The 22,880-nt window shown below is 39.6% G+C and overlaps 1 protein-coding gene across 1 annotated transcript in view; it reads left to right on the top strand.

Annotated features, from left to right (window-relative positions):
* ELL2 (elongation factor for RNA polymerase II 2) overlaps positions 1-22,027 on the top strand; it is a 36,657-nt gene extending 14,630 nt beyond the window's left edge. Inside the window, exons 3-12 of the mRNA XM_055790995.1 lie at positions 4,997-5,118; positions 7,135-7,298; positions 9,033-9,292; positions 12,033-12,157; positions 12,296-12,395; positions 14,210-14,771; positions 17,070-17,139; positions 20,521-20,692; positions 21,704-21,748; positions 21,887-22,027. Of these exons, the coding sequence (XP_055646970.1) occupies positions 4,997-5,118; positions 7,135-7,298; positions 9,033-9,292; positions 12,033-12,157; positions 12,296-12,395; positions 14,210-14,771; positions 17,070-17,139; positions 20,521-20,692; positions 21,704-21,748; positions 21,887-22,027 (1,761 nt within the window). The remainder of the gene's footprint in view (positions 1-4,996; positions 5,119-7,134; positions 7,299-9,032; positions 9,293-12,032; positions 12,158-12,295; positions 12,396-14,209; positions 14,772-17,069; positions 17,140-20,520; positions 20,693-21,703; positions 21,749-21,886) is intronic.
* The last annotated feature ends 853 nt before the right edge of the window (positions 22,028-22,880 follow it).

The following is a 22,880-nucleotide window of genomic DNA, read 5'->3' as shown; positions in this document are numbered from 1 at the left end:
CCTTTTTCATGTCACCTTTGACAAAGTATTAATCAGTGGATTCATCAAAGATAGAGGGTTTTTTTAAATATATTTTTTTTAAAAAAAAGGAAAGAAGAAGGATGATGGCACAGATGGTAAAGTGGTGTGAGAAGGCAGCTGTGAAGTAAAGCAGAGAGGGAATGCAGAAGGGAAGGGATTGAAACAAACAGCTGGTCACTACAGAGCAGAAAATGTGGTCAAACCTGGCGGGGAAAACAGAGTGTTTACCTGTCTGTGCCTTAGGTGCATCTTGGCTTGTGTCTTTTTTTCCACACTTCAGTGCCTGCATTGTTGTGATTGTTTCCTGGCCATGCAGGAGAAACACCTGCTGGTGGTACTGATAGCATCCCAGGGATGCTAAGGCTTTTAAGCATGAATGGATGTAGTTTACTGCTTTGTAAATCCTCATCCATCGCAAACTAATTGGGTTATCATATGAAACAGACTGGTGATATTCTTCAGGTGTTTATCAGTTGTGGGCTTAGCTAGAAGCTAGTGGCTAAGAGGGGTATTAAGGGCTGACCTGGGTGTTAGCTGAAACTGGGTCACTTGCCTGAAGGCTGCCAAGCAGTGGGAAGAGCAGTGAGGGCTGTGCGTGTTGGGTAGGATGTACAGGGGAGCTGGCGCAAGGCGTAGAGCAGCTGCTTGCATGGATGCATCTTCTGGCTTCAGGGAGAGTCTTTCATGTGACAGCCTTCTTGCTTAAGTGGGGAAGGAAGCATGTGCAAGGATAAATGTGCTTGGGCATGTGAAAAGAAAAATGATGCCTTGCCTTTCTATGCTAGTACCTCTTCTGGGAAGTATATAGGCAGTGGACTTGCCAACTCAGACCCCTTAGTTAAGGTGTTTGAAGTCAGGCAGTGTTAGGGGAAGGCTGCAGGGTTCATTGTATAAGGATGGTGCCTAGAACAGGGGGAAAGGTTGTTGTGAAAGGTGTTGTGTTCATATACATCCATTTTCAAGGTGGCATCTTCCCTTGTCTGAACACGACTGGGGCAGCTCTTCAGGTAAGATGTGCAAACGTGGAGCTTCTCTTCAGGGCTCTCTCATCTCCTCTCATTGCCTGATTTGGTTGGCTGCTGGTAAGGATCTGGTAGATCTAACAAAGGATTATGGCAAGGACCTTGCTGTTTCTGGAAGAACCATGTGTATCAGCTACAAACGATGGTCAGTTTGCTGTTGAGAAATCCCCCTTTTTGCTGTAAAAGAATATAACAAATTTCTTGTCAGTGTATTACATGCTATGTACCAGCCAGGATGCTCTTTTATGTTTAGAAGGTTGAATACAGATCAAAAGCAGCTTGTCCGAAATGAACATGCTCACAGTGGCCTCACAGTGCTACTTTCTGATGCAAGCAGAAGTTTATTTTCTATTATGGATTAATGTAGTTGCAATGTGTATTCTTAGTAAGGGCTCCCTCGACCTTCTCCAAGTATCACTCAAATAGGAAAACCAAACTTTTTGTCACTATGCTTGTCTCAAACTGAATGCAGTATCTTAATTCCGTTGATTAATTAAGTCAAAAATTCTTGAACTGCCTATTGAGCTTTTCAGAACTGTGCAATATAAGTATACAGTGTAAAACCAGGACTGTTTATTCGAAACAGAAGGCTTATTTTCAGAAGTTTCTGAGTCTGTAAACTACTTGAAAGTGTTATTTTTTCTTTCAAGGTAAAGAAAGAAATGGCAGATATGTCAACAGCAGTAAAACTTGTTCTTAAGGGTTGGGGGTGACAGTAGCCTTTTGCAAACGTAGGTATTGTCAGCACGTTTATCCAGATGAAGTACTGCTTTCTCTAGGTTACTGGAAATGTATTAATATCTGAGAAACAGTTTCTACACTGCGTATTGCCTAGCAAAAACCCTGTGCTATACAAGTGTGCGCCTGCAAGATGTTTACTTGATTTATCAAGGGATGAGATCATTTTTGCAAAGAAGCAGGGGGGAAGCCTTGAAATCTCTTCAGGCCGAAGCTGGTGGGTGGCATTTGGTAGAGGACAGTGCACCAGGGTGGGGTTTGCTCTGCATGGCAGGCTGCTGAAGCATTGTCCTTCTCTGGAGCAGTAGTGGGAGGGGGCAAACGTGGTGGAAACCTCCGGTGAGCTGGCAAGTGGATCAAGAGTGGCAGCTCCCAGTTGCAAGTCTTGCATCATCATCCTGGTGTTTAACCTGCTCTTTCTTGTTGCTGTAGTCACCTTGGTGCATGCCAGTACTGCAAAAGCATGATATGGTACACTTGTGTTGGTGGGACATTTGACTGTAATCCGCAGGTAATTTTCTGTACACCTGCTGCCCCATGTTTGGTTTACTTCAGATAAGGTACCTTGCAAAGCCTCTGTCAAAGGGTATTATACACCTGTTCCCAGACTCCATTCCAGTTTTTCAAGGCTGCTGTGAATTTTACTCCATCCTCATGCATTTTGTCCCTGACAGCTTCGTATTACCCACAGATTCAATAATTGTACTCCATTCCATTTCATAAGTGTTTAGGCTTTCAGTTTTGATCCATAATATGGGAAATGGGCTTATCTGATTTAATTACATTTGATACAACTTTAAAAAACTTGTTTTTTTCCGTTGGACCTTGTCCCAAGTTTTTTAGACTGGATTATCTGAATTACTACAGACAAGTACATTTGCTTGTTTGAGGGACACAGCTTTTGGTTGTGTGGATACTCTGAATGGGTTCCCCAAAAAAGTTGACAAAAATCAAAGGCTTGTGTCTGCTGCATTACAACAAATTGCATAATAAAACTTTGGAACCAGGGATGAAAGAGTTAAATTCTATCCTCAGGTTAGTTGCACTGCCACTTTTGACTAGCAGAGCAATATTCCCCCACCATTCCTGCATTCTCTTAATCTAAATTAATGAATACCCAAGGAACAGTCATCTAGTTCTTCTGAAGTGCGTGAAAAATGTACCTGAAAATTTCCATTAAAAAATTTGAGAATGCAAGTACATTTCTAGACCTCAGGTCTCTTTCTTGCCAAGTTTGTTGGGTGGAGGAATGGAGCTGTAAAACATTTTTGTTTTTTCCATTTGAGACTGATCCTTGGAAATCATTGTTGATATTAAACTTCACAGGCATTTGCCTGTGGAGGCAGTCTTGTCTTTCCCCATACTTTCATCAGCGTCTTTTTCAGTATTTGTGGTAAATGGGACCTTGTTGATGAGAGTGGAACAGCAACAAACATATTTTTAAATGTGCTCTGACGCCAGCTTCTGCCTTCATGTTACTGTGTGAAAATGCATCGAGCCACTCCATGGTTTAATAACCACAGCAATTCTACCAGAATTTGAATTATAAATATTAGGTTATAGAAATTCCTGATGTGTAAGGTGACTTTATGCACGTACATTCTGTAGACTGATTAATGGAAAATGAAGACTTTCTCAAAATAAGCCTAGAGAATGAAGCAACAGTCACCTGCTTCCCTCTGCTCTGCTGTTATTTCTTGAGAGCCAGCCTTAGATTGATCATAGTGTATATTTGTTGGCTTTCCAAAAAGTCTGTCAGACTGAAAAGCATTACCTCTTCTACAGTGAGTTGAATTCAAATTGTCAAATACATACACACCTGCTGTATTTACAGTAAAATCAGTATGCTGAAACATTCAGTCAGTGGTACTTAATTTGTTACAGAGTGTAGATGAATTTTAGTGTCATTTGGGCCCCTATGGTCTTCGTAGGTTGATGGCTTCTCTGTAGTAACCTTCATAATAATTAAAAGGTGAGTATATAATCCAAGTTCACGTGTTTGGTAACTTAAACAATTTATTTCCATTCTTATACAAAATGCACAGATTGCTCTTTTAAGCATACTAGTGGCTTAAAGTAAGTAAAAGAATATGGTGTTAAGATGACTTGTCTTTCTCCTTCAGACAGACAAGCCACTGTCCCAAGCTGCTGGGAAGCTCTGCCAGGTACTGATGATTAAAATATAAATCGTAATGCAATGGTGTTGTAGTATCACTTTGTGCAAATGACATTGGGATTTATGAAGACTGGCCAATCTCACAAGCGAAATATTGAGAGAAAGATTTCTAAGAGGCAGTTGGATATTGCTTTTACATATCTTTGTCAGTTGTGTTTAATACTCCATTAAAAATTCAAGCAAATCTCAGAAGAATAGCTTTTTAGATTTACTGCAAGCTAGTTTCACCTTCGGAATAAAGTAGTTGGCTGGCAGTAGTTTTGTTGTGCTTCAGTATTGTTTTGTGTAGCAGCACACTGAAATATGTCCTTGTGCCAATACACATTGGAATGATTTCTCATATTTACATTTTTAAGCTCTAGCAGAATGCAGCACGTTCTGTACTAAACTATTAGTTCGGCCAAGGAAATCAAGTTTTGTTTTTTGTAAGTTTAGTCAGATGTAACTATTTACATTTCACATTTATGCAAATAGTCACATCTAGAGCTGAGTAAAAGATGAAGGCTTTTAGTGCCTGCTGGAGTTGAAATTAATCTTTTACAGTTTAGGAAGTTTTACTCTTGTAATTTAGGGGTTGCTGGTTTTTTCCTTCTTGGAGCTGACTCCTGTATGTGCTTCATTAGGACCAAATAAATGACAAAATTTGGGGCAGTGTCCGCTGTGGTCTGTGTGAAATGCTATCATCTGTTTTGTTAGATGGGCTTTGGTCCTTTTTATTGTACTCAGGTGCTTGCATTTAAAGTCAAGCACATTATGCTGATTCCGCCAAATGGGACGAGATTACTTGCTACTTGAATGCTTTGCTGAATTGGAGGCTGAGGGACTGTAGCTTTTCCAGTGCAGGTACTGCTGTGGCAGACATGTAGCCAGAGCTGCTTTCAGCAGGAGAATTGTGCCAAAGGAGCCTTTTTTTGTGATATGACTAAAATCATATCAAAACTTGTGAAAATAGTTTCTCATTTAACAGCTTGGACCTAGTTAATTGCAAGCAAAAGAATGTAGATTGAAGTTTTTATGTAAACTTTTTCTTCCCTTTTAGCATGTTAAAATTCCCAAAGTTGATTCCTCAAATGAAGTGAAGACATTTAGCTTCAGCTCGTCAAATGTTGGCAAAGATAATCCTCAGGGAAGCTTAGACTGTGTCCAGCAAATGAACTCAAGGTAAGTTTTGCTTGACATTTTCTTTAACGGCAAATTTTAGAGTCTGTGGCTTTGAGCATATAGCAAAAACTTGTAACAGAAGCGTGCTCCTAGTGATGAGTTGCAGTAGAAAATTTCTAGCAACAGTGTGGTTTCTTGCTAATTGTAAATACTGACTTTTACATAGAATTCTTTTGGGTTTTGCTCTTTAAAGAGTAACCTTTTGAGTACTTTCTTACCTCTTGGTGCTATTTTTAAAAGCATTTTGAGCTCAGCATCACCTGAGCTAGACCACATCCATTCTGCAACAATATGTAAATATGATTATGGCTTGCAGCATGCAAGCATGCTGGTCATGATGGATTTGTCTTACTTCAAGAGCCACATAAATCAGTGACCTTATTCATAATTGCATGACTGTGCTGTTTCAGAACCCAGAAGTAATACAGCAGCACCTTGTTCTGGTCCTTTAAGTCAGTGGACAGTGTTAATGTCTGCGGAAGTTGGGAAGGTTCTGTGTTTTGCATTGTTTGCTTCAGGTTCTAGACTCTTCCTTCTGCATAGTAACCGTGGTGCTGGGTAACTGCGCCGTTACTATGACGTCACAGGCAGAGCTTGTGTGTTGATATGGGAAGCTGGTAGTGGGCAGGCACACCAACAGACGTCTCCAAAAGGCGCTGCTCAGGTTCTAGGTTACAGGAGAGCTGCTGCTCTCAATTTCAAAACAGAGATGTGTCTAGATAGCGGGCTTTTGGAGCAATAAGAAAACTGCTAATATAATAGCTTTTTGCCTAACAGGAGATCTCTCATCATCCTCCTCTTTCTCCCTCCTGGGGGAGCCTGAGGCAGTGTGGCTTTGGGGTTTTCTTGGTTTTGTTTGGCTTTTTTTTTTTTTTTATTATTACTAAAATATGTCTGAAAGGGGCCGGGCAGCTGCCATGGCTGGCAGAAAGCAAGCGACAGGAGTGCAAGCTGGGGTAAGAGGTTCTGCCTCCGCTCCTGACTTGTCTCTCCCAAGCACCTCTAAGAGCTCTTCTATTCGGTAAGGAGCACCTTCAGTTGAATTAAACAGTATTTTTAAAGTAAGATTAAATTTATGCAGCTTTAACTGTGAATAATTCCAAATAACATGCCTAGGTAGTTTTAATGTGATTTTACCAACCTTCTTCAAAATCTAATCCAGACTAGCTAGCCAGCTTTGTTTGTGCTAAATTAATTAACTGGCAAAGTTAATGCAAAATTTGTGACATGTTACAGACAGTTAATTAAAAAAATAAACAAAAAACAAAAAACAACACCAGAAAGGACCTCCTCAGAGCCTCTACCTGTAATTTTGTGCTTAAGGCAGGTCTGTCTTCAAAACTGGCTCGGATTTTGAAAATGCCTAGCTAGAGGATGGGATAACAGTGTTTCGGTCAGTCCTTGGCTCTTCTCATGGTGACAAAACACATAAAGGCAGTGATGTTCAAGAAAATGGGCAATGGGTAAAAGCTGTGCTTTAGATGGCAGTAAGGACCTTTTTGTCCTGTTGTAAATGTGGTGATTTCGGAAAGGAATCAATATGTAGCTCTAGGCTATGGGCAAAACTGTAGCTGTATCATCTTGCAGTATTTGGTCAGTGGCTTGGTCCAGCTTTGACTTCGGAAACAATGCAATAAATTGGGAATGTGGGATTCTTGACCCTTCTTGGAGCATTGAGGGGGAGTTTTAGAGCACTTAAGGCATTTCGGGTTAGCTGGAGCCAGTGTCCTTTCTTTGGTGGAGCTGTTGCCATGGCGGGTGCCATGCAGGGTACTTGTTAAGGGTGATGATAGGACAGCTTAAACAAAGCCGCTGTTAGTTGGGGTGCACTGCTGGCAAAACTGATGCAATTTGGACGTGTAGAGACAATTTGAAATATATGTGTGCCCTAGCTAGCTGTCAGAACCTGAAAATGTTTTTCTTCACCTATAAAGACAGGTTTTAAAGTTCCTGATACAACCATATTTATAAACCTGAACTAGTGCTTGGGCTTAACCTTTTTCAATGTTTTTATAGTTCCGGAGACTCAAAACTCACTAGCCTGGGAGTTACACAGAATAAAATCGCCGTACGTGCAACTAGTGATTCCTGTCAGACGACTAAAGCACGCTTGACCCAGGTAGAAGAGGAGTCATGCAATAGAAATCTAAAGGTCATTAAAGCTGGTGGACCATTTCTAGGTATGGTTGTATTTCATTTTCTACTAGATGTCTGTAAGATTTTTAAATGCAGTAGTTTGTCTTTTCAGCATATTCTTGGGTAAAGTGGTTGTTACCTTGGGTAAGGTCTTGGTTGTACATAGCTTGCCTCTCATGTGACAGGTTTGCAGTCTCCTGTTGCTGCGTTCAGACATTCTTTTTCACTCCCAGAAACCTGCCAGTCCTTCCTTGTTCCATATTGCTTGACTGGTTGAAATTTTGGCCATTGAGCTAAGGGGTTTTACCACCCCACGCACCTAAATTCTCTGGTTTACTAGCTAATGCTTTGTTTGTGTAACAGCAGTTTTGAGTCCCTGAATACTGTGCTAAACTATTAACCTTAATTTGTAATCTAAAAAATTTAACATTGAGAAGGTCTTATATGCAAATTCATAGCTTAATGTGAAAGACTTTGCTTTTCACACTTGCTAATGCTGATTTAAATGCTTACAGTATCATCTGTGGAGGAGGGGTGTGTATCTACATTGAATTTACCTTGTCAGAAAGTTTGTAATGTGTTTAATAGACTGGCAAGTTCATACTGTTGTAAAAAAAATTTGTGTGTGTTTGCATGATTGGATTTGTTCTTGGAAACCAGAAGGACAGACTCTGGGGGAGCAGTTGAGGTGGGAAAGATTTGGCCTCCACTGCAAGATGGAAACAAATTTTTGCTATTCCGGAGGACAAGCAGTACGTAAGCACAGCTCAGTCTGTGTTTTTGATAGAAGAGAGCAAGCTCCAGATTGTGTCATCAGTACTCATTAAGGCTCCCTCATGTACCAAACATGAGCTGTTGATTTCAGAAAAATGCCTGGTTTCTGTCACATCCTCTGTTGGACTGCTAACAGTATTTACTAGAATAATGTTCTGTAGTATTCTGATTTATTTTTTTTTTTTTCTGTCCAACAGCAAATGCTGACTAAAAATACAGAGGAGTTTAAAAACAAGGGAGTTGAAAACAAAAGTTTCCAGTTTAAAAACACTGGAAAACTGAGATTCAGGTTGGGTGGAATTACTGTAAAATTCTGAACGCATCACTGGCAAACACTTGCATTGTTCCTCCAGCTGAGAAAGATGGGTTGTGTATTTTTTGTAGAGTATGATCCAAAGTGCTGTGCAGGCTGTGTTTTAAAACTTCTCTGGCCTGGCTCCCAAGAACTGTTGAATTCTTGGTGTATTGTTTCTGACAAACCTGGGCTTATTAATTAAGTGGGGAACATTTCAGCTTAAAATGTGGGGTAACTTATGGTAAGTCAAGTGATTAACACCAAGTGTTGGTAGTTTCTTTAAGCAGTGATGCAGGTAAAGGTTTAGACTTGGTCTCCCTAGACATCAGTGGGGAATCTTTTAATGATATGGAAGACTTTTGCATCACACTTTAGAGTGCACTTCTAAAAAAATGCCAGATTTTCGGTATCAGTGCTTGAGCTTATAAACTGGAAAAATAATAACAGCACCATCTATATAAATAATCAATAAAGTCTTCTTACTAGTATCCCTCATTTACTAGCATTTTTTAATATTGGATATTTGTTAATGTCTATCTTGATGTATCTTTACTACCTGTATTCTTATAGATCTTGAAATGCTATCTAAATAGTTTTTAGAGTTTATCTAGTTTCGTAAATTCTTTTAAATCAACTTTCTTGTCTTCTAACCTCCCATGTCACCCTGGTTTTTTCTTTCTTTTTTTTTTTTTCTTAACCCTTACTTTAGGCAGAAGAGTACCGATCAAAAAACTAATACGGTGTGGTTCAAGTCCTGTGCTAGTGCGGAATAAAGTGACATCCACAAACTGCGGCAAAACATCACGGAGGTCTCAAAAACACAGTAGTGTTTCCCACAGACCATACAAGGACAGGGTGGTTCACTTACTGGCACTGAAGAATTACAAGAAACCAGAGCTACTTGCTCGCTTGCAGCGAGATGGTGTCAACCAAAAGGACAGGAATTCCCTTGGAATTATCCTCAAGCAGGTGAGGTCACAGAGTTTGTGCCAGCAGTTTTTCCCTCCTGCTGTTCTTTTAATTGGAGTTTCGAGCTGTGTTACTCCAGTGTTTAAATTAGAAAATAATAAACAACTTGGGTAATTGTCCCTGTTTTTAAGTTTTTCAGTAACCTTTACACAGATGCCCCAGACTGCAAGTCAGCATGATGAGGGGAAGGGCAAATTAAAAAAATTTTGTGGAGTGGTTTTGTTTTGCTAGAATGGCAGGCAATAATTAACTATTTCTAGCTCTGTTCGTCCTGATGTCTTAGTTTTTCCTAGCTCTTACTTGGACTGTTCAGCTGCTCAATTGAGAGAAACTGACCACATGTACTCTCAATTCTGTGAAGTAGTTTGTCATAGTATTTAGTATTTCTTGTGACAAGTTTATGAGGAGAGAAGTTTGGTAATTGCATAGGTTAGAATTTCAATTGAATGTAGCTGGTGACCTGTAAAGGTACTTGGCTTCTCTTGGGAACTGTTAGAATTGTGATGCAGGGAAGGGTGTTACAGCCAAATCATAAATGAAATAGGTGGTGGTGGTCCAATTTTGAGCATAGCCTTTCTTTGGTGTCATGTGGATTTTGTCTTTATCTTACTTTAAACCTTTTTTTATATTCAGTGACTTTTCCAGTGCTCCATTAAGTTCCACTTGTATTTCTTTATCACATCCATCAAAATTATTGGTAAGCTTATAATGTGGTATTGGTAAGCCTATAATGTGGTACAGGTGAAAGTTTTAAGCTGTGTGTTTGAGAGCATCACTTAGTAATTTTCTACAACAACCGTTCAGAAAAGGCTTTTTGATGTATAAGATGGCAGTGGCTTCTCCCTTACTTTTTAAATATTTGCTGTATCAGTAGACTGTGGCTGAATTGTGCATGAATTAATATATAAAGAAGGAATATTTCTCATTTATCAAGGGAAAGAAGTGTTTTAGAACCTATTAAAGTGAGTAAAATTCTACATTTATGCAGCTTTGATCCTACACTGAATTTTAGAAACTCATTCCTTGAATATGTCAAGTGTTGTTGCTTTGTTTACACGGTGCAATAGTGGTTTTTTTACCCTGAAGACATACACAATTGAACGAGATCCGTGTTCTTACATACAGATTGAAGCAGTCAATTTATTAAGTCAATTATAAAATTCCAAAAGATCAGTTCTCAAGAGGGTAAAAGGTGCAAAAACTTTGTGTCCTGTTTCTCTTGGCAATGTTTAAGGACACTTTCTTGGAGTCTGTTCCCTTTATGTGGAGTAGACTACCCCAGGCTGTTGGTTTGCACTCAGAAATGGTTGTGTTAGCAGCACTAAACCCTGAAAAGCCTTGCTGACTCTTTTTTCCAGCTTCGTAATAAGGGGTTTTAGGGGGTTTGGGGCTTTTTTTTTTTTTTTTGGGGGGGGTGGGGGGAGGCGGGGGGGGAAGCTGTGTGTGTGTTTTTTTGTACAGATCTAAAAGCAGCAGCCAGAACTTGGTAAGATCTAATACACACAGATTTGCTTCTCTTAGAATCTAGCCTTCGTTCTCTTTTTAATGAGTGAATTACTGTTTCAGGGTATCTTGGTTACTTTGGGTTGGTTTGTTTGTTAGTTTTAAGCTGGGAACAGACAGGCACACAGACAGACATGAATTAGTATTTATCACTTTTCATGTTTTGGAGGAAAAAATAGGCAAAGCTGTGAAAAGGCGAGTTATTCGGCATTTTGTATTAATGGAGAGCTTTTCTTTGAGGTTTTCTCTGAAACTCTGAACAGGTGTCAAGTGATGAAGTCTAAACCACCACTTTAGTGGTCAGCAGTCTCAGGGTTTTACTAACTCATTTTAACTTTTTGATTATGAGGAAGATATAAACCCATTTTATTTTCAAAAGTGTACAGCAAGGCATGCACGCAGCCTTCTCGCGACAATACTTTGCTGTAACGAATCCTGTGTCTGCAAAATTAAGAGTGCTTCTCCTTAATTTTTAGCACTCCTTAAATGTTTTAGCACTAAACCTTGTTTTCAAAAAGTAACTTGCTAGATATGAGTAGAGTTACTTTTTTTCCCCAATTGGCAAAACATTGATATGGCTTAAAACTAATGGCATAGATTAAATAATTAATCTTTGTACTTGAAGTAGTTCAGGGCTAGTTGGGTTATCGCAAAACACTGTGCAGTAGAAAGCTTTTGTGTGGCTTTTAAACAGAATTGCTTTTCTTTCTCAAGCCAAATGATGACATACTGTGGTCATTAATTGGATGATGGAAAAAATGCATTGTTCCATGGATAGTCTGCTCTGCCATCCCAGTATAGCTGTGCAAAACGAAAGAACAGCAGGTTTCCTCCTGCAGTTGAACAAATCTGAATTTGTATGTGGAGATAGCATTCTTCAGTTGTTAAAAAAAGAAACATAAATAAACAACTAGGCCTCTTAATGTAAAGTTTTGGCGTAGTATTGGCTGTATTAAAGACAATATGGTGAGGAGAGAGGTTTTCATGGAGTATGTTTCATACAGCAGCAGTGTGGGATTTTCTTACATCCAAATTCCTACCTCTCAAATGGGTCGCATTTTTTTTAAATTGGTGCTCATTACGTGAGAGCCACTTTTGACCTTCACATCTGACAAACCTGGAAAACTGGTGTATGATTGCCTTTTCAGCTTTGATTTAGCTTTGCAGTACCAGTCTTATTTCTGTAGTTCGCGTTTAGGTATAATGAGTGTTTATTTTCTTAAATGTCTGCCTGTAGGTAGCCAGCTTGAATCCAAAGGATAACTGCTACGTTCTGAGGGATTACTTATTTAAAGACATTCAGAAAGATTGGCCTGGATACACTGAAGAAGAAAGACAGTCATTGGAGTTAATACTTTCAAAGTAAGCTCAGTTTCCAGGGGAAGGAAAATAGCCTTCTAAAAAACTTTCTCTGGGAGATGAATGTCTGTCTTCCCTATAATGAAATAACTGTGACATAGACATTTCTGCTTGTAACCTGATGTTGGGTCATCCTTACAGGAAGTTAAATCCACCTCAGAGTGCCGCCACTGCCACCACTACCAGCAGCGATTCGGTCTCTGCTGCAACTTCTAAGAACAATGATAAATCAACTACTCAGGTATGTTTTTGGGGTGTGTGTGTGTGTGTTTAACATTATTTACAATGTATTAAGATTTAGCACACTTTATATAAAGATTCATCACACTTTATAGAACACTATATAAAGTTGTGAAGCACTAACAGACTTTTTAACACATGAAAAACTGAAACTTTTATTTCTAATTGGTTTATTTTTTTATAGAGGGAGGTTTGCACTGTCAGAGAGATTTGACAAAATGTCAAAACCCTTACAGTCACGTAGCTTAAGGGCCGCTATATTTATCATTCTGTATTTCAGAATGTTTATTAAAATATTTGGGAAAATAAACAATTGCTCTCTACACAGTATTTTGTAAACACACCTAGGTCTCTGACAAAGATGAGCCTTGTCATGTTTGAACAGCCAACACCTTGGCCTAAATCACAACTGACCATGCATCGCATGTTGACCTTGCAGAAGCCTTGTAGAGTTTCAACTCACCTGCTGAACTTCTTGGTTACCGTTACTGTTACACAACCCTGTACTATGGTTAAATACTTAAAACTGTTTTGTATTGCCACATAACTTGTTTATCTTGATGTGCCTGAAGGTCTTCTAAAGACAAGACATGTATGTTTTTGTTACATGGCTGTATGTGTTCAAGGTTTTTGTGGTATGGTAGTTAATAATACACAAAATATGCACAAACATCCTTGTGCTACTGTTTAAAGCTTAGGAAGGTCTAGAATAAAGACAAATTACAGTGGTGATCCACTTGGAGGAATATGTTTTTAATTATTTTTCCATACAGGCATCATTTAAGCACCTGTTTTGATTTAGGGTAGCCCAGGTATGAAAAGGCAGATCTGAATCAGCAGGTACATCTGCCTCCCCACAGCCTTTTCAGACTTAAAATGCACGTGTCCTGTTTTCCTATCAATACAAGAGGATGAGGCAAACGCTTTTAGAAGAAGTTTGGAAGATTTTGCTTAAAAGGCACCACTTTAAGGAGAAATTTGATACCTTCTATGGCTAAAACTGCACACTTCAGTGCACACAGTGTACAGGGGTAAACTGGGAGGTACAGAAAGTCCTTTATCACCGAGATAACCACATTTAAATGGAGGAGGGAGGGCACACCTCTGTTTTTTCCCCCTGATTTTCTTCCAGTCAGAGCATGAAATGCTACAGGTCCCAGCGACCTCTGTGCGCTTGCCTCTGTACACACGGAGTCTGGATTTATTTCAGCAGGGTGGCACAGAGCTGTGTCTGGCACTCCTGGTCCAAGCTGTCGCTTATACATCAACCTGAGCAGCATATGTTTGCTAGGCAAGGTGATGTGAGCCAGCGTTGCACCTGGAGAACAGCTGGGATGACAGCTTAGGGGAACCAGGGGCTTTACCTGTTCTTATCAGCTTTGCACTTCACACACCCTGGTAAGCTCACTGCCGTATGCTTCTTGGGGCTGCTGTAGTCAGCTGTGTGGCTGTGTGACAGCAAAGGCTGGCTCTTGACCTGGTGTTTCCAAACAGGGATTGGTACCTGAGCAATAACCACCTGACCTCATTTCGGTGACGCCTTTGGTAGTAGAGCTGCTGTAGAGAGCATCTTTCTCCCAAAGACTTTTAGCTGTAGATTTGAAGAGCAACTTGCAAAGTCATAAGATTAGAAACCTGGGATGTAATACACCATGTATTTAGCTGTAGTACTTCTTTGTTTGACAGCTCTTGTTAGGGAATGTGTGTTTTCAACAATTGCCTGTTAAGAAATGCTCCTTTTGCAGAACGGCAGCAAAACTTAATTCTGATCTTGTTTTTTTGGTTGGTTTGTTGGTGTTTTTTTAATTATTACAGAAACGGCATTCGAGTCCCATTTCTGTCCGTCACATGGGCAAAAAGCAGAGGATAGCTCATCAGAGCAATCGAATGTACCCCTTGCTCAGCAGCCACCTGCCAGCCCTCAGTGCAAAAGCCACCACTGCCCCTCTGCTGTCCACCACCACCACCACAACCATCTTGACTCCCTCTTCTGCGTTGCTACCTTCCACATGCCTCATTTCCAGCACTCCTCAAGTTGCCTTGTACAAATCCCCCAGCACCCCTAAGGGGCAGGGGTCACAAAAGCTGCCGGTGGCCACCTTCAGTCAAAATGGAAGTATCGCCTGTGAAGTGCAGCAGGAAAAACATACCTCTCTGACTCCTTGTGGAACCCCAGTGGCTCCCGCCGTGCAGGTGAAGCCTCCTGTGTCTGCCGGCAAGAAGCCTGTGGTGTTGCACAAAAAGTCCTGTAATGTGAAAGAGCATGAGAAGAACAAAAGCAATACACAGGATGTTAGGGCAAGTGAGGAGAAGAAAAACGCTAGTGAAGAAGAAACTAGCAACTGGAAAAAATCCTCCGATCTGGATTCAGGTGATGGTATTAACACACTGCTTTTCCTAACTGCTGTATGGGTAATCCTGGTGAAAAGGGACCGCCAAGAAAATGGTCTGTTTTTTCATTTGCTGTATGTTAAGTGCTTTGCCATTATCCCTACTTTATGGTCATGAAGAATCATTTTTTTGTTTTTGCCATTGCATTACCTTGTAAATGTTAGTTTGAAAAAAAGAAGGAAAAAAAACCCCAAACAACAAAAACCACAACAAAACCCAGAATCTGTCCTCCTGGAACTTCATCTAAATTTAGGTTCATTTTAAAGAATTCTCACTGTGTAGTACAAAAATAATTAGAAACATTAAATGGATTGCTGTTGGGCAGAAACTGGTGAAGAGGAAGAGCTAGGTGCTAGAACAACACAAGGAATGGATTTTTTTTTGTTTAGCTTGATTTCCAGTAAACTGACAGTTTACTGAAGCTTAATCCACTTTTTCCCATCAGCCAATTGTAAAGTCTGTATGCTGAAAATAAAAACCTGTGATGCGTATTTATAGCATACTAGTTTACTTAAACACACAGATGTAAATGTATTTCATTGTGTATCACAACACAAGGTTCATCAAACTCTCAGAGTCTAAAACCTACATAAACTGATGTGGTTTACTAGAGTTCTGATTTGAACTGGGCTGTGGGCTCCTCTCCATCTTAGCTGCAGAATTTATTACTTCAAAAGATGTAGAAATGGTACACGCTTAAAATGGCATTGAAAAGCTTAACAGAAGTGCACAAAGAGTACTTGATTTCTTAACATGCACACACACACAAAATTGGGCAGAGTTCAGCTCCTGTGTTAAATCTGCGTGTTAACTAATTTCAGTGGTTTGACTCGCAGATTAGAAGTCAGGTTTAGCTCTCTGCTGTCACAGCTTGGGAGGCATCTTTAGAGTATGCAAGGTGCCTCTTTGAACTGATGGTGTGCTTTGGGATGGTCTTTCCACATTAGCCTGGACATACCTCAAGTGCCTGCATGGTTTGGGATTGCTTTGAATTCGTAAACATCTGACCCGTCTTTCTCCAGAAGCTGGTAACAAAATTTTGAACAGCTAGGGAAGGAAAAAATCTGTACAGCGTTTCAAGTTAGTGCTTACCCTGAAGGTTTCAAATGGTCCAAGCCAGAATGAACTTGAATTTTTGGAAATCAAATGCTTGCAGGAAAACTGTTCACATAAGTTGGTTTTACATACTGTGACTATTAGTATTACTGTTTGCTTTTTTCTCAAATTTTGTTCCCACTTCTGCCCTTCTCTTTATACTCTGCTGTGCCATGTAATAATCGTAATATTAAAAGCAGAAAAATTGAGTAGAACATCACATGATAGCTCTTTTCTCCCCCCATGGCTTAAAGCTGAGATAGCTTAGAGATTGGCAAGAATGTTGAGTGTTAGCAGAAATACTGTGTTTACACAGTGGCCATGTAAGTTAATAGTGAATATAAAGGATTGTGTGTTTTTTAAGCTCGCCGCAAAACCCCAAATGAAAAGCAGAGATTACCAGGACACTTGAGTGTTCCTCCTTGTCCCAGCTAACTTTTTCTTACAGCAGCTAATGTTCTTATTTATCAGAAAGATAGGAGGCTCCTGAAATATTCCTTTAAAAACAGGGATTAGAGATTTAGCATACTGTGCTTTCTAAATGCCATTTAAAAGAGCTAAAGAGCAATTTACAAGTGCAAATAACTTTCAAACCCAGTATTGCCATGTTAATGAGGAGCAAGTCTTTGTTGCAGGTTATTGAAGCCTGAGTGCCAGTAACCCATATACAATAGTATTGACTTTCCCACTTCGAAGAGTGCTGAAGTTAAATCTAACTTTGGATATCTGTAATTGGCAAGGAAGGAGGAATAAAAAACATGGCATGAAAAGAACTTAAGCTTTCTACTCTATTTCTCACTGGAACTCGCATGTTGGAATAGATACATATCTGTCTACCTCTGTGTCAAGCTGTTGTCTTTTGTGCAGCTACATTTGTTGCTGCATAATTTGAATTGCTGTGCAGATGCCACATCACGTCTTCAAATAAGAAAAACTGACCTTGGATGAATACTGTGGTAGCACAGAACCTGTAGAATAAAGTAGCCGTGCCCTCTTTCTAAACCCCGGGACTGCCTACTGTGGAGAAGGTCATGTGAGCCCTATTATTAACTTACAGTGCTTATTCAGAGTAATTTACTGTGAGAATAAAACTCTAAAGGATTATGTTTTCAAGCCTGTCAGGTTAGTATTGTTCAGCTATATTAAAAATCTGTTTTATCACAAGTATCAAAATTCTGTTTTTCTGTAGGACTTACAGAAACTTGCACTGCCTCTGTAGAATCTCCTTCCTCAACATCTGAACAGCCAGACTACATCCTGTGAGTAAAATGATGAAAACTCTCTTGCCACAGATGGAAGTAGTTGAAAAATCACATATAAAAACTCTCATTTAGCTGCAAAATCAAAAATTTACCAAAATGTAAATTTAGAAGAATGACATGTAATTTTAGAATAATGACAAGTTTCTTTAAGTCACTCAGCTGCCTTATTCAAGTACTGGTGAGTTTTAAACACTGAGATTGTCCCTTAATTATTGCAGGGGAAAAGAAGTGTAAAAAGAATTTTTGATATACTGTAGAAGAAGATTATACTGTAGAAGAAGATTTGAAATGCTTGATTACATTCTTCTATAAGAACACAATTAAAAAAAACAACGAACCTGTGCTGTTTTCTTTGTAGAGGTCAGGCAATACAGGAGGAAAGCTGAATGCAAAATACTGAATATGTAAATTTGAACATCTTTCCTGTGTTTTCACTGCTTAGTGTTTCTAAGCTGGAAAGCTGGGGAGGGAAGATGGCAGACATTGAAGTCCAGCATTACAAAGCCTTTATATGAGCTAACAGGAGTTAACTATCAAAGTTATTTCTAAAACTTTGGTGTAGAATGGCCACTGACTAACTTGAAGTTACAGGAAAATTGTCCAATTACACCATAGAATTGCAGACTGAAGAGCTAGAGCAAACAGAAAAATCTCAAATTCAGATTTTAAATTTTAGCTGCTTAATTTTGACTACAAAGCAAGATAAAAATGCATTATTTGACTTGCACATCAAATGTTACATATCTACAATGACTGGCATTTTGCAGCCTATGGAATTACAGAAGGGCTTCCTGGTGAGTTTAATTTTAACTCCTTAACAAGCTGGCACACATTAGATTAAAATTCCCAAAAGATAAAATTTTCCTTCTATATAAAAAAGTTTTTAATCTATATCAAGTATTAAAGAACTTTAAAATTAAATAGCTCTAATAACAGAATCATTTGGTTGCCTAAATCCTTTTTTAGAATATTTAAACTTTTCTACCAGGAAGAGTTTTCATTACTGTTGTAAAAAGAGAAATAGCTTCCGCAAATGCCCAGTGTCTGGGCTTTTCCCTCACTGTTTTATCAGTGGGCTTTTTTGAAAATGTGAATGTTGAAAGAGGCTGCAGTAGAATAACTGGAATAACTTGGTCAGTGCAACCTGAATTTCTAGTAAAATGCTCTTCTAGTGGGAGGATAGGCACAGTGGGGAGCAATCTCACCTCTTTCCTTTGCTGGAAGTATGAGATTGAGAAGGTTTTGATGGGCCTTCAGTGCTCAGAGCTGAAACGAGCACCATGATAGGTAAAGCCAGGATGAGCCTGACGCTTGCGGGCAGTGCAGTTGTGTGGCACCAGCTGCAGAAGCAGCGTTGTTGAGTCCCCTCGTTGTATTTGCAGTGAAGGAGTGGAGGGAGAAGCGTGTCTATCTGTTAAAATGCTACACATTGCCAGGTTCCCCAGCTTCTGCCCAAGGAGTAAGGTCAGCAAGGGTGGTCAGACCTCCCCATAGCGCCTGGGTGCATCTTCCATCTGCATTAGAGCAGATGGGGTGGTAGCACCCTGCGTCATATTTAATGCCGTGAGTGATGCTTTGTGAAAAGACTGAAAGTTAGTCTGGTCCTGCAGGGAAGCAGTCTAGTCCTTCGTGCATTAGCTAAGAACTCAAACCTGTGTTTAATTCCCAGCCTCTGCTGGGTGAAAATGAGCAGATTCAGCTCTTTGCTGTCCGCTTCTCAATCAGCTGAGGGCGGTGACACTGAGGAGTAAGGTATGTGGGTTTTGGTAATCTACTATTAAAGTTGCATGTCAATAGCCATTGCTACAAGCTTAAAAAAAAAAAAAAAAAAGAAACGAAAAGAAAAAAGCCTTCATGCAAGTTTTCATGAAGTTGGTTTAGTTCTGATTGGGATTAAAAGCTTTAATGAAGAATCCCTGTGAAAGGGGCAACATCTGGAGCAATCTCAGAGATAATCAGCTGGCTGTAGTGTCCTGGAAAAAAATGAGGTCGAGCTGTTTCAGACATCTGCCTGATCACTACAGAAAGATTGAAACCTGAGAGCAGCTGACTTGCAATTTGATCCAGTTTAAAGGACTTTGGTAGTTTATTCCAGCTTCTCTTCCTGTCTCTCAAATGCTGCATAATTCATGAGTGAAGGTACTTTCCATCTTAATATAAAGATTATGAGAGTAAAGGAACTCAAGCTTTCTTTTTGCTTAAACTTTGCTTAGAAGAAAACAAAAATGGATTCCTGTTTCTTTCCATTTCTACTCATTTCTTCCCTCTCCACACACTTCGATTGCAAGTGCTTTGCTGGGCTCTTGCCCTATGCTAGGACTCTTGCTGTGGGCTGTAGCCGGTAGTCCGCCTGTCACTTTACAGGTACCTCCCAAAATGTTGAAGGGCACCTGCAGTTTTCCTTTAAAAACCCTCTAGTGCTCTAATCAGGTTCATCTGACCTGGGACACATCACTGACAAAAAACGTTGTCTGCATTGGTACAGACTTTCAACTTGTTAATTTTTTATTGCTTATGAAAATCAACCTAAGGGTCGTTTGAAGGATTTGTCCCTGTGTGGAGGTGCCTGTGTTATCCAAAGAGAACCAGGTCTTCTGGCTAGGGGAGCCAGAAGTATTGGTGTGATGGCGGTGCAAAGTGGTATCTGTTACTCACATTGCCACTTTGTGCTGGATTTGTCTAATGAGCTTGTTAAATTCACTCATGTTGACCTGAGGGAGAGGGGAATGAAGCAAGTTTCAATCACATCAGTCATGGGATTTGCCCTCCTTAGGAGGTGAGGTGATGAGATTTTTTTTTTCTTTTGTTCCCAACTTGTCTGCAGTTTGTTTCTGTTGCTGTTTTGCAAATGCCTTAGTTGAGTGGACAGCAATGGAACTGGTTTTCATGAAAATAATTAATTTTATCCTTAACTAGGCTTTGCTGTTAGGCACTAATGTAGCCAAAAACCTAGCTGCATCCAACTCCATAATTGGAGTCACTTACAAAAATATAATGAAAATGAATTTTCAAAAGTAAATGTTACTTAACTAACCTGTCCTTTCATGGAGTTTATAATCTAGCAGTTTCTCTCCCTCAGTGAAGCTGATGTGTTTATTGGTCCTTCTATATTTGTATGATTGCTAATGTTTTCTAAGTATGCCACATATATTTTTCTTTGCCAGCTTCTGAATAAAAACTCTAAAAAGTACAATATTGGCAACTGTCATAAAAATATGGTAGATTTCTGTAATTACATAAATATGTTCTCTTGGAGCACATGTGCTTATCTGTGGAAGCAGTCAGTCGCATAGTTAACTGACTTAATGCTTTGGGTATCTACACTTGATATTCACTGACCGTGATGTAAAATTTCACATGTACTTATTTTTCCATTAGAAAATACACAGCTATAGGCTCATACAATCAACGCCAGAGTTACGAGGATGACTTCAATGCGGAGTTTGATGAATACAGGACTTTGCATGCTCGAATAGACAGTGTCATCAAGAGATTCACGCAGCTTGATGAACTGCGGAAGAGTCTTTCTCCAGGGTCCAAAGAATATGAGGTAAAGAAGGATAAAACTGTGAAGATTGTGTTTCATCGCTCTCTTAGCCCTTCCAAAAGCCCACATTTTCAGCAGGGCAGACTCTTCAGTATATTAATCTATTAAATTAGATTAATATCATTTTAAAAGACTTGTCAGGTTCAATGTCTGAGACTGAGTAATAGGTCACGTAGCTGGAATTACCAGAGTGGCTCAGACTTTGCTGACTGCCTTAGCATCCTTCCAAGGTGGTTGCTGTTACACAGAGTAGGGAGAGGATTGGAAGCACATGGAAACCAGCGTCCATAATACCAAAGCTTTCCTGCCCCTCTGTTTCCCATGATTTTATACACTTAACTAAACCTACTGCCACAACTTACTCATCTCCCAGGTGGCTGATCCTAGCTACAGTTTTCACAAAGAGAGTTAAACACCTGATATTCTGGTTTTCCAACCTGGACTTCTCTGTGTTGGACATACAAATTTCAGATATTTGGTATTAGGGTTCTTTAATTCTCTGTGCACGCTGAGGATTTTGGGTTGGCTTTTATTGCATTTTTGGCCAGATTGCAGATGTGTTTGTGAGCAGAGGGAGTATTTTAAAATCCCTGGTACTGCTCGATCAGACAAAGGGAAGTCTTGTAGACCCTGCTCAGACCCAGACCATGCTCGGGCCCTGCGTGGGCTAGCTCTGATTTTTGAAGTTTGAGGAAACCCTGCAAAAAGTTGTTCAGCCCTGAAACTCTACCTATTTGAGCTGTCTGTGAATGCACAGCAGCTTAAGTGACTGCTCAAAGGGAATCTTCAAACACATGCTCCCTTTGTTGTCTATTTAGAGGTTTAATTGCAGATTTTGCGTGATATGGGGAGTTGAGGGTTTATTTTTGCAGTGCCAGGAGAGTGGTGGCTCATGGATAGCGAAATATCTAGAGGAAAACTGAGTATATTTTTAGCATTTTACATAAATTTGCATTTTCTGACAGTGGTGAAATGTTCCTCATATTGTCTTCATGTACTTTTTTTTCCTTGAAGGTCTTTTGTGAGGAAGTCTTAGAAGAGTATCAAAAGGTAAAAGAGGTATGTGTAACACCAGATTTGTGGAAGGTAGCAGTCACCAAGACTGGCTCAAGGCTATTTTTAAGCAAAGAAGATGAAATACTAAACTCTGCAGAAATGTTTTCATGCCCAGATTTTCATTTTACCTCATCTTTACAGTCTTATCCCAGCTACTATGAAGAGAAACACAGATGTGAGTACCTCCACAAGAAGCTGTCTCACATCAAGAGAATGGTAGTGGAATTCGACAGACAGCAGGCAGAGACGTGGCACTACGCCTTATTTGGCCAGCACAGTTGAATGAAGCCTGTTTATTTAAAACTTAGTTGCTCAAAGATTCTCCAAGTTAGTATCAAACCTCTGCATTACATAAATTTCAGTATTAGTAGACTTAAGTTAACTACTTGTGGTGTTGGTGGTGTTTTATTGTTTGTTTGTTTGTTGGGTTTTTTTTCATATTTGAAGCTGCTTTTTCTGGTCCCTTTTCTTCAAGAGTTACGTTTGTCCATTGAAGTAATTCTGTCAGTAGATGCTGGGGACCCAGTGCCTTTACTATGAAATTGTGACACTTTAAGAAAATATTGTCTTAAACTGAAATGTGTTTGGGTAGGTATAAGCCTGTTTTCTGCCCTTCCTTGTTAATGCAAACTCTTTGCCTTAAATGGTAGAAACTTTAGAAATTTGCACAAAGTTAAAAAAAAAAATTTTTTTGGAGGGTTAAAGAGGCATGTATATGTATGTGCTGTATACAGCCCATTTTGTTACAACAGAAACTCACCACTGCAACTTCAACCATCCATTGCAGTGGTTGCCTTAAGGTGTTTGTTTGTGTGTATTTAATGCATTAAATTATCAGCTACACTGCTTCCCACTTTGCACCTGGGAAGCACTGTGTGGCCTACCAGTGTCTGGAAGTGTGTGCGTTTACTGTGTGTGTGTAAGAATGTGTGGGTGTGAGCATGTGTGATGGGGAAAATAAAAGAAACACACAAAAAAAGCTGCTACTTTACGTAGGCGCTTAGGTTAAAACAACTGATCAGTGTTGCTATAGGTTTTTCCTATAAAAATGCTCCTTCTATTGTGGAAGATGAGAGCATTTCATTTCAATAGTTTGTCAGCTTTAATAATATTGGGGAGATTATTAAAATAAAAT

The sequence above is a fragment of the Falco peregrinus genome, chromosome Z (assembly GCF_023634155.1).
Source record: "Falco peregrinus isolate bFalPer1 chromosome Z, bFalPer1.pri, whole genome shotgun sequence".
Classification (NCBI taxonomy): Eukaryota; Metazoa; Chordata; class Aves; order Falconiformes; family Falconidae; genus Falco; species Falco peregrinus.
The sequence above is the reverse complement of the archived record's forward strand: the minus strand, read 5'-3'. Positions and strand labels throughout refer to the sequence as shown.